The sequence below is a fragment of the Choloepus didactylus genome, chromosome 10 (genome assembly GCF_015220235.1).
Source record: "Choloepus didactylus isolate mChoDid1 chromosome 10, mChoDid1.pri, whole genome shotgun sequence".
Taxonomy (NCBI): Eukaryota; Metazoa; Chordata; class Mammalia; order Pilosa; family Megalonychidae; genus Choloepus; species Choloepus didactylus.
Window position 1 is genome coordinate 39,659,643 of NC_051316.1, and position 12,036 is coordinate 39,671,678.

Below are 12,036 nucleotides of genomic sequence, written 5' to 3' on the forward strand. Positions count from 1 at the left end.
TTTCCAGAGGATCCTACAACCAACAGAGATTCTGGCCAAGAGTCCGAGTCTATTCCAGAATATACGGCGGAAGAGGAGCGGGAGGACAACAAGCTGTGGCGGACGGTGGTGATTGGAGAACAGGAGCAGCGGATTGATATGAAGGTCATCGAGCCCTACAGAAAAGTCATTTCTCACGGAGGTAGTCAGGCCCTTTGTGAATCCTGCAGACGGGGAAAGGGGGTAGCCATATTCTTTTTTTTTTTTTTTTCAGAAAACAAAACTAGGATTTTCTGTAGCATGACATCCCAATATCCCTTTTCTGCAGTCAGTATTCACAGGGACAAGTAGAGCTAAGTATATTGCTTCATACTCAATTCAGTAAACAGTTGAAAGCCTACTATGCAAAAATAACTTCCCATTGGAAAAATGCTTTTCACACCACCTATCTCATAACTATAATCTGTGCAAATTTCCTGAGAGCCATAGTCATCCAATTTAACATCTGTTTGGAATTCATTATCAGTTGGTAAGAGTTAACTGAATGTTTCTAGAGTAATAACATGGCTTGTAGGAAGATTGTTATACCAGAGGTCCTTCTAATTACAAACAGTCTTTTGAATCCTCTTCAGAAGCTCTAGGAAATCTTTGTAGATTCAGCCTGACAATTTTTTCCCCTACCTGAAATTTGCTTTTCTGTAAACTACTGTAAATCTTTGACTGGCAAGTGCCCCTCCCAGCCAAAGCCTCCAACTTCTTGGTGAGAGACAGGGGAGAGAGAAAAGCTCTACTTTGTTTTTCCAATGCTTTCTCCAGGAGCATATGTAGCCTTGATTAATCTGGAATTCAGAAAAAGTCAACTGTGCACAAGCAACACATTTAACATTGTCGACTTCAGAAAACATAACAGCTTCTTGACTTTTCTGCTGCATGCATTTTATTTCCTGCAGTCCTGCATCCCCACCCTAACCATCCAGCTGTTCTTGAAAAAAACTCTTAAGCTGACAAGGCAGTCATTGTTCTCTAAATTCTCTCTTCTTTAATGAGGACAAGGAAATAGGCCTCTTGCCACTGCATTAAACTTGTAACTTTTGCTTTCTAACGAGCAGAAGAACATTTTGTTATTTCTATCGAGATGCCTGCTACCAGCAGGCTTTTCGCCTTCTATATCATGTGCTGTTACCCCATGGGAGTAACAGGATCCCCAGGGAACCAGACCAGGATAATGAAGGGAAATGCCTACTGGTGACCTGGGCATGCCCCATTCCTTTTTTATTGCCTCACTATTTGACCTGAAATGATAAATGCCCAGTTAAAGCTGCTGTGGGCAGCCTTTCCCAAAGCCCTTTGGCAAGAGGTTAGGTCTAAGCTTGCTGAAAGTGAAGGAGCCGTTTAAAGTGACAGACAACTGGCCAGAGTCAGCCTTTTTGTTCTTTTTATGAAAACTGCAATCTGAACATTATCTAAATCTCCCTAGAAGACCCATATCTCCTTTGTGCCACCCGTCAGGCATTTTTTGGATAGTTTGCTCTTTTGGAGATAGCTTTAAACAAAACAAAACAAAACAAAACCAAAGGCTGATGATAAAAGTATGCTGAGTTCATCCTAAAAAGTTCAAAAGAGGTAGAAAAGTCTGTCGAAGTAAGTCAAAGTCACCCAGTGATCATCCCTATAGCCCTTTCCACCCCTCAGTTCTTAAATACAGAGATCCCTTGTTGGAAAGTGGCAGGTGCACTGTTTTGCAGTTGTCTTAAGGCCAAATTCTCTCTTGCTACTGTGAGACCCACCTACTTGTTCTTTCAGCCACAGTGAAATCAAGTGGCTTGGGTAGGCAGGTTGAGCCCATCAGCCTGTTGCCCAAATCAAGAGAAAATGATTTTTATCATCACATGAGGGTCAGAAAAAGCCACTGCTCTTGCCTGTCATGGTCTTGGTGAAAATTTACTTTGGGCCTCAGGGCTAACCAAGTTTGCTTGTGCTCTCCATCCCTGCCACCTCCTCCCCTTGGCATCCGCTTCTCTCCTTTCTGCAGAGTGAGCTTGTTTTTTGTCTGTGTGACTGTTTGGTTTGTTTTAAAGAGAAAAGAGAAGGTTGTCTTTCCTCTCCCAGCCCCGCCTCGGCCCACTCCAGACACTGGCTCGCATGAACCTGCCTCTGGCTGCCCCCACCCTGGACGTTAGCGAGATGCCACCTGCTCCTACACTTGAACAGCTTTGTGCTCTGTAGGTAAAGACAGCTCCGATGTGACTTCTGAACTTACCAAAGCTTTGCCTTCTGTGTTTGAAGCTTATACCACTCCTTATGGATGAGCAGTTAATACCCCCTTCATTACCAGCCTACTGGATCTGTCATCCAAGCTTCTGATGAGCATTTAAAAAGCCGCCCTCCATGGTGAACACAGGTCTTGCTTTGGTCCTTGCATTTCACTATGAGGGAGTTTCCCCATTCAGGCTAACAGGAAAGTGCCAACTGGACAGGGTTCTGTGATTCTGGGGGTGATTAAATGAGTTGTGTAAGTGAGAGGCAAAGTCTGCCAAAAATAGCCAGGTCCTGTCCAGTGCCCACACCAGTTGGGACTCCTGGTGCATCAGAGCAGTATTTGACCAAATAATTCAATCTTCATCCTTGTGGCATCAATATGAGATATTGCCTGAAGCACTGTTTACAATGTGGAAGCGTGTAAGATCAGGGTTCAAGACCCTTCTTTGCCACTTGCCTATCTATGACCTTGGGTACATTACTTAAGTTCTCCAAGCCTCAATTGCTTCATCCATCAAATGAGGGTGATCTCCTGTGAGTGTCCACCTCCTCTGAACCCATGAGCAATATCCCTGCCATCTGCTCACATGAAAAGCAAAGAGGAGTGTGGGTGGCTTTGATCAGCCAATAGTGTGAGTCACTTTGAGGCCACGACTGACTTTTTTTTTTTTTAATTTGGAGCAAAGAACACATTCAAATAACCAAAGAAAACCATGCCAAAGAGTTGTAACAAGGAGTTTCCTTTCTTGTTTTTTACTTCTCTTATTTCATTATAGGAGATTCAGGTAATCTTCTCCACAGTGTTGATGGAAAAATGAACCAGGAAAGAATGAGGAGAAGAGTTGCTTGCTGGTGTGTGTGTATGTATGTTTTGGTTGCAGCGGTGACATCTTTCCCTCTCACTCCATTCCATTTGCTGACCAGCAAATGTGTGTCGCATCCCTTTCATGCCTCTGTATTCCACCGCAGGTAAGGTTTGCATCTTTGCTTCATAGGTTGCAGTAGGACCCAGGTGGGATTACTCATTGCACCTCAGAGCACACACCCTAAATGCGTCTCAGGTTTATTGAGAATAGAGTGTAATAAAGTAAAAAATTTTAAAAGCCAGGCTTCAAGTGAATTGTGCCATTGCCAGCAAGCAACTTCACTCAAGTAAGGTACATACTTTAAAATAGAAATTGAGAGTTTAACTGACCCCACGAAGGCATATGTGAGAGACAAAGAAAACAATGGCCCTGTTCATTCTCGTTACTGCACCCTGCCAGCCATTCCTATTGCAAAATCCTGACAACAGTGATACCAGCTCTTGATTTAGGAGGAACGCTTTCACATGGAAATCCCTTTATGTTTCTTTTCTCTTCCTCTCCTTCTGTTCTCTTCCTCTCTCTTTTGCTCCTTCCCTTTCTGCAACTCCTCTACCAAAAGTACAAAAGCCATCTTCTTTTGTAAACTTCAGTAAAATTTATGAGAAGGGACATTCCTCACCTAGACAGTGATCATGAAGTGGCAAGCTGGTCCCTAAAATATTCCTTTTTTAAAATGAACTGGAGTGTTTGAGACACCACAGCACTACAAGATCAGACAGCATTGACACAAAGGGCTGAATTTCCGTTTAAGATGACTTCTGAAGTACTGTTCACAGACACCCATCTTTCCATTCTTTCCTTTAGGAAAAGGAAGTCCCCAGAAATAGAAAAAGAAGTCCGAGACACCAAGCACCCTAAAGCCAGACAGCTACATTTAGAAAGATGCTTTTGAAAAGAAGCTTTCTTACTTGTTTTTAAGTCAGGTTCATGATGTCTGTCATCTCTCTTAATATACCCAGTCGTGTTCCTTGTGTGGAGTATGAATCACGTATCTTTGTGGTGTTAGGATTAGTGTAGCTAAATTGCCATATCCTGTTTGGATTTCTGTTTAGATATGAAACTAAATAAAATTGTTTGGTGGAACAAGTATTTTTTTGTATTATAAGATATTTCTCCCTGCCATTTTCCTTCATATTGCATTCTAAATAGAAGTTGATACATACCTACATATTACAAGCCTATTTCACAAACATGTGTTGCATTAGCTGTATGCTTACATAGGTAACATCTAAAATATGTAGCATAAACACTGTGTACAACAACCTCAAATTAGTAAGACACGAAACCCATAATCATGCTATATTTTTAGTTGGTTTCACTCTTTTCCCCTATCTTTTTGCAGTAGCATCATACCCTCTATCTTCATTGAGAACATCTTATTAAACTGCTTTTCAGAAGTTAAGCCCATCCAAATCTGTATGCAGCCAGTGTTTCACTGCCATGGGTAATCAACAGGAGGGACAAAATTCTGAAAAAATGAAACCGACCCAAGTACTGGGAGGACTGGATCAGGCTTGAGGCTGTGTTCTGTCCTCCTACTCAAAGCTTTGAAGAAATCCTATTGAATGATTCGGAAGCCCAGAGCTGTGCCATATGACAGAAATTGCAAATGTTTAAAAAGGGATATTAAAAAATTAATTGCTTGCATTCTTAAGTATAGAAGTCACGTGAGATTCCACATACCCCGCTGTGGGACTTTGACCAACACTTGCCATGTATTTCAAAGAGAGCTACCAAGGAACACAAGAGCTTGTTATCTTAAAAGATGGGGCATGTGGAACTGTAACCCATAACATACTTTGAAATTTGCTCTGTAACTACTTATTAGACTGTACTTTGAAAGGTATCCCATATCTGTATATATGCTATATTTTACAGTAAAAAATGTTTAAAAAAAATAAAGATAAATTCTCTCTCTCTCTAAAAAAGTGATGGGGCAAAGCCAACATTATTTCAGAGCTTTCCAAAAATGGATAAAATGTCCTTGGATATATCTGCATTCTCCTTGACCCTCACGAATTTCAGTGGCCACACTTGCCTGCTTCTCCCATCCCTCTTTTCTCAACACTATGTTCCAATAGTACCCCTCGCCCCATGCTAGTAGGAAGCAGTTGTCAAGTTTTCCTCAAAAAAGTAGAAAGGCTTTCATCAGGCCCTTCTTGAGTTTGCCTCTTAAGAGGCTGGGCCCTGAGCTCTGAGCTCAGTTGTTCTAGGCCTGCCCAGAACTTTCCATGTATCTCTGCTCTGCCTGTTGAATCCAGGAATCCCACGGGCACTATAGGCAAGGGCACCAGTGATCTTGAAATCAAAGGTGATTTACTCATCTATTCACCAGTATCTGGTCATGGGAGTGTGTGGGTCTGAAAAGATACTACAGTTTAGTCTTAATTTTCCCCCCAAATTAACCAGAGCCTAAAACTAAAATGAGCTAAAGAAGATGACACAGAACCTCTTTCTTAGCCATAAAAGGAAAGAAGTACTCTATAGATTGGTATTTTAAAAATTATATAAATTAATATTATATAAATTGGAAGCCCGTACGTCAAAAAGTGTTGCCCTCCTGTCCTTTGATAGGTTGAGTGTTTATACACCCCACTCATGACTATGGCCAACACATATAATCATCCATAATATAAGTATGTGTATATATGTGTAGGCAAATATAGTTACACTGCAGATTAAAGACTGTCTAACATGCATGTTAACCACTAAGGATAATTATATACATACGTATAGAAGTATATAGTTAAGACTACACAATATTTATTTTAAGATACATCTATTATACCTATACATGCACACTTGCCAAGGCTTCCAGATTTATCCGTTAGGTTAAATATTATCTTGTAAGAGCTTTCAATTGGTTACAAATGTCTTTTTGTTTGTCCCCCAGGATACTATGGGGACGGTCTAAATGCCATCATTGTGTTTGCCGCCTGTTTTCTGCCAGACAGCAGTCGGGTGGATTACCACTATGTCATGGAAAATCTTTTCCTGTGAGTGATACTTATGACAAAGTGCTTTGAATTAATGTCTGTGGGCATAAAATGGCAGATAGAGCACCTTTAATTAAATTAGACAGATGATACTGAATATTCTAAGGCTTTGAAAAAAGGCAATGAAATCTCTGCCAAGGACCACTGCTCAAGATACTAAAACCTTTAAAGGAGCTCTTTTGCCAATAGAACAGACTGAAAACAAAATGAACATTTTTCATTTTTGGCCTACATTTTAAAATCTTGTACCATTTCCTTTGGGTGAAGTGTTTTTGTTTACCAGTAGCATGTTCTTAGTCAACAGATGATGACCTCACTATGATTAAGCTCTTATTTACTCTTAGTCATCCTTAGTACTTTATAACACTGTTGGCGATTTTGAAAGTCAGATTTTTAACCAACACTTTTTACTAATGACCCTGCATTTTTACAGAAAGGTACCCATTCAAATAAATGAGCAATGCTAACTCTCAGAGAAATGATCTTACGTAACTACATTCTTCTAAAGGTGAGGAGGTAATAGCCACAACCATTCTTAGATACCATACAACCTGTTATTTAAATGTTATATAATTGTGGTGTAAATAGAGTGGAATATTTCATGTGGGAACTAAAAACTCTCCTCTCCCCTCCTGTGATTAGATACGTAATAAGTACTTTGGAATTGATGGTAGCTGAAGACTATATGATTGTCTACCTGAATGGTGCAACCCCGAGAAGGAAGATGCCAGGGCTAGGCTGGATGAAGAAATGCTACCAGATGATTGACAGGCGGTATGTGGGCTTCAGTATTTAATTACCATTTTTGTCTTCCTCAATAGCCCCCACATCTAATTTCTTTTTGATTTATCAAAGGTGAAATCACACTTTATGAACATTTGAATCATGCAGATTTGAAATAACTTTTAAAAATATTAATAGAAGTGTCACTTGATGCCCCAAATTTGAAATAAAGCAGATCTTCCCCAGATTTGTTTGAATGCTGTGAGCTCAAACCTGGGAGACCAAGTCTGTTTTAAACTATGCATATGCTATCGCCTCATGGATATGCAACTTGAGCTGATAAACCAAAATACTCATGATTCCTTACTGATATCATTTGACCTTGCACTACTGTGATTTGGACAACCACCATACGCTTATTTCAACATTCACTGTTAATTCAAGTTAACCACTAGCTCATAGAGTGCCATTATGTAAATTAGAAAAAGATGCCCTTTCCTCAAGATATTTTAATTCCATTCATGCTGATTTTACTAGAACAACATATTTTATTGTCATCTGCAGGAAAGCTATCATAATGCACATAAATTTATGATGTCTATGATATTGTGGCTTTCCCCTTAGATGTGGCCCCTGGCATAAACACACAAGTGCCCTGTTATGCTAATTAAACCTATTTTATGATCCAACCTTCACAAAGTAGCATTGCTAATGCCGAAAAATGCACCTGAAGATCAACAAAGCTAAAATGATAATCTCAAGGCCAAATAACTGCCATAATATACTGTTACTCTTTCTTTTACACAAAAGAAACCAAGGTTCAGTGAGATTGAATAAATTATCTAAGTTGCTATTAAGAATGTTTTCTTTTCAAAATAGTAAAGATAATGCAAGCAAAAATAAAAAGCGTCATTAAACAAAAATATGCCAGATATGTGTAGATTTATGTACTCCAAGAATATAGTCATTATATTTTACATTTATTCCTATGGGAGAATAAAAGTTTTTAATTACGTCTCAAAAGCATTACTTTTATTAGTCACGACCATTCTAAACATTCCTACCAGATAAAGGTAACTAGCCTAGAACTCCCTAAAATTATATTTATTCTTTTTGGGAGATATATTTTCTGCCTTCATTCCTGCTAAAAATGGGTTAAGAGTAATTTTTTTTTCTTTTTTCAAAATAGGTTACGGAAGAATTTGAAATCATTCATCATTGTTCACCCATCTTGGTTCATCAGAACAATCCTTGCAGTGACACGGCCTTTTATAAGGTATAGTTATTAATTGTACTAAAAGTAAAAGTACTGCCAGTAGTTTTTTTTGAAAATATGTATTTATTGCCCTATAAACAAGAATTTATAAACTAAGAAAGTATTGAGGAAAATATATTTTCCTTCCATCTTTTTAGGAAAGATACTTTGGACTATCTCTCAAAAGTTCTGAATTAAGAGGGAAAATTGTTCTAAAGTGAATATTTGTCCTCCTGATCATTATAAAAAATAACCTGTAGATAGCCTATGTAAACATGCAAGATGAAAGTGGTGGGGTTTCCATGCCATATCAGGAAAAGAAATAGGCCATAAATTTATTTAAAGTGAATATGCTATTTTGTAGAGAACAGAAAAGGGAGAGTAATGTGGTGATAGAAAATTAACACTAACCAAGGACACAAATGAGAGCTATATATTGCCTTAATTTTTCCACTTCTGAACAAATACCATATCAGTCACCAAAGTTAAGTAACAGTCTGGCAGGCATTTTGAGAGCTGTGTTTTGATCATCCACAAGGATTCTTGGTTTCACTTCCATTCAATTTGGTGAATATTTTACCAGCACTTCTTTTGCATTAGGTGCTATGTAACCTTACATTTTGGGGATGCAAAGAAAAGTAAGATATGCCTCATAACATGGTAAGGCTTAAAACAGTTTAATAAAAGGGACAATATACTTCTATTTTCTAGAGAAGTTTGAAAATAAAATAAAGTCTTGCCTAAAGTCGGGATAGAAACAAATTACTCTTTTCCTGTCTCAAAATCATTAATGTATTATTTAAAAAAATATTCTACTAACTTCACTTCTGGAGAAAAAAATTAAAGAGTGAAATCCTTTACAACTGTTTGCAAAGATTTTATTGTGCCTTCCAGTTTCTACCATTTTGTTCATTGTTTACTTAAAATTATTTAGCAGTCTCTACTCTCAACACTTGAGTACCAGAGTTCAACCCTTTACATACTATGTTAAATTGCTCTAAGAATTATTATGACATATTTAAGGTATACAAAAAGCCACTTATTTGAATATTAACAGGAAATGCTTTGGCAAGAGGGTGTAGGAATCAATGCACAGTGATGAGGTTACAAAAAGTTAACTGAGTAATAAGGTAAACATTAACATTGATATTGACTGATGTTTCCTTGATAACTCAGCTGTTAAAATTATAAGACAAATGCTTTGATAAACCCCAAAGCATTTATGACTGTAAGAATAATGAAAAAATGATTGTCAACACTATTTATAATAGTAATAATAATATTAATAAAAGGACAATATACTTTTATTTTCTAGAGAGCTCTGAAAATAGAATAAAGTCTTGCCTAAAATCATGATAGAAATAGATGATAATAACAACAAAATAATAATTATAACAATAATTTAAAAATTATAGCAAATAGTATTGTGGTGAATTACGTATGATAATGGCTTGTATTTTATTGCATGCTTGCATGCACTATTTCATTTAACCCTAGTGGCATCCCTAATGCAGAGCTCTGAAGGAGGTAATGTTTATTAGTTCCATTATATAGAAAAAAAACTCTGAGGCTCAGTGAGGCCAAATGAATTGTCTAAGGCAGGAGCCAACAAACTTTACAGAAAGGATCAAATAATAAATACATTTGGCTTTTTGGGCCACCTGGTGTTAGTCACAGCCACTCAACTCTGCCATTGTGGAACAAAAGCAGTCAAAACAGCCATAGACAATATGTAAGCAAAGGAGTGTGGTTGTGTTCCAATAAAACTTTATTTATTAACACTGAAATTGAATTTCCTATGATTTTTACATGTCATGAAGTACTATTCTTCACTCATTTAAAAATGAAAAAATGATTCTTAGCTCGTGAGTTCTACGAAACAGGCAATGAACTGGATTTGGCGAGGGGCCCAAAGTTGCATCCCAGGTAACATAGCCCACAAATGATAGGCTCAGGCTTTGAAACTGTCTGTCTAATTCTAAAGAACAAGCATTTCAAATATGTAATCATTGTATTTTACAGATTCCTCTGGTAAAGCCCTGTTGAAGTTCTCCCTTTTTAATCAATTAATTTTCATCAGCATAACCAACTTTTAGATTTGTAAAAAGAGACCACTAAAATATATCTACAATAGAGGTATATGGCAAATACATTTTTGTAGTGAGTTATTTGCTTTGAGAAATTAAATGGCTCAATTGCTGACCTCAAAGAGATCACAGCTTAGCAGCAGACGTAGGCAATCAATTAAACAATTACAATGCAGGGTACAATTGAAGCACTTTGAGGGATGATAACTTATTATGAGTTTGGGGGTAACATGTGGGGAACAAAGACTGAGAGTCTGCACTGAAAAAGGCTTTCCAGAAGAGTTCCCTTCAAGGTGAGTTTGGGTTGGCCAGCTAAAATCAGGGAGCAGGGCAATCCAGATGGAAGAAACAGCAGGAACAAATCTACCAAGAAGGAAAGAACATGGTGAGTTTAGAGAACTGTAAGTCTAATGAACATAACAGTGGACTTGGAGACTTTCTTCTTGCATGACTTCCTCCTTCTCATGCCACTGACTGTGTCTTTTATCGAAACCTGGATTTAGCTCAAAAACTCCAGAGGAAGGAAGATGCCTAGCATGGCATATCATTCGTAGTTCATATTTACTCAAGACTTATCAGGCAGGTTGGAAATGACTGTGCTGGAAGGAAGGCTAGTAACTTGTTCACAAGTCACAGCTAGCGACCCAGGGTCAAAACAGGAAGTAAAATATTAACGATAGGCATATAGAGAACTGACCTTGAAAAAGCAGCCAACTAGAATGCACAGTATTGAACACAAGGTAGTAGGGTTGGCAGACAGCTCAGAACTATCCCAGTAGAATAGGGGCCTTTTCATTTGAAACCATTCGAGAACATTTGATTCTTGATCAATTGTCGCTTCAGGTGGAATGATACATTTTAGAAATCAGTTTGTAATTACACAAATAGTACAAAAATGTATTCTTATAAAACATTAAATCATTACAGGTCAGAATGAGTTAAAACATTAAATCATTACAGGTCAGAATGAGTTCTTCCTTCTACACTGAACAATTCATGTTCCTATCCCCTTTCCCAGAAACAACTTATATCATCAGTTTCAGTAGAATCCTCCCAGATCATTTTCTGTGCCTTTACATATGTCAAAAATGATAGTGTTTAGATGAAAGGTGTTTGTAATTCAAATCCAATTATTGAACCACATTGTTGAACTTTGGTCCATCTGGAATGAGCTCTAAAACTAATAAGATAAAATAAAAATTTTAAATAGAAATAAATAAGAGAGGAGAGCAAGTTTATATATACAGTTATTCCTCTTTATTTACAGAGTCCATGTTTGTGAATTTGCCTACTCGCTAAAATTTATTCATAACCCCAAAATCGGTATTCATGACACTTTCACGGTCATTCACGGGCATGTGCAGAGTGGCAAAAAATTTGAGTCACTGGATGCATGCACATTCCCTGCTGAGGTTGAACAAAGCAGCGCTCTGTCTTCTTATTTCAACTATAATACTGTAAATAAAGTGTCCTTTTTGTGGTATAGTGGTATAGTTAGTGCCACATTTTTCACATTTTTGTGCTTTTGTTGGTGATTTTGCTGTTTAAAATGGCCCAAGTGTAATGCTGCAGTGCTGTCTAGTGTTCCTAAGTGCAAGGCTGCAATGCATCTTTTGGAGAAAATACATTGTTTGATAAACTCCGTTCAGGCATGAGTGGTCGTGCTGTTGGCTGTGAGTTCAGTGTTAATGAATCAACACTTTATTTAACAAGCTCCAATTCCTGCCTCCCAAATGTGATTTGATTAAACTTGCTTAAATTTCTGATCAGAGACTTTGTTTAAATGTTGCTCTAATGAATTCTGAAGGCAATTATACTGTTTCTATACAGGGTTAAATGGTGGCAGTCTCTAAAAGACTGTTGAAAGGAAG

The 12,036-nt window shown here is 37.7% G+C and overlaps 1 protein-coding gene across 8 annotated transcripts in view; it reads left to right on the top strand.

Moving 5' to 3' along the window:
• The window catches only part of PRUNE2 (prune homolog 2 with BCH domain), a 96,511-nt gene that overhangs the window by 67,879 nt on the left and 16,596 nt on the right, over nt 1-12,036 (top strand). For 4 of the 8 annotated variants that reach the window (XM_037797040.1, XM_037797044.1, XM_037797039.1 and 1 more), the window contains exons 5-9: nt 8-181; nt 3,015-3,023; nt 5,998-6,100; nt 6,743-6,874; nt 8,013-8,099. In XM_037797040.1, the coding sequence (XP_037652968.1) occupies nt 8-181; nt 3,015-3,023; nt 5,998-6,100; nt 6,743-6,874; nt 8,013-8,099 (505 nt within the window). The other 4 variants (XM_037797042.1, XM_037797041.1, XM_037797047.1 and 1 more) reach the window with 3 other exon arrangements.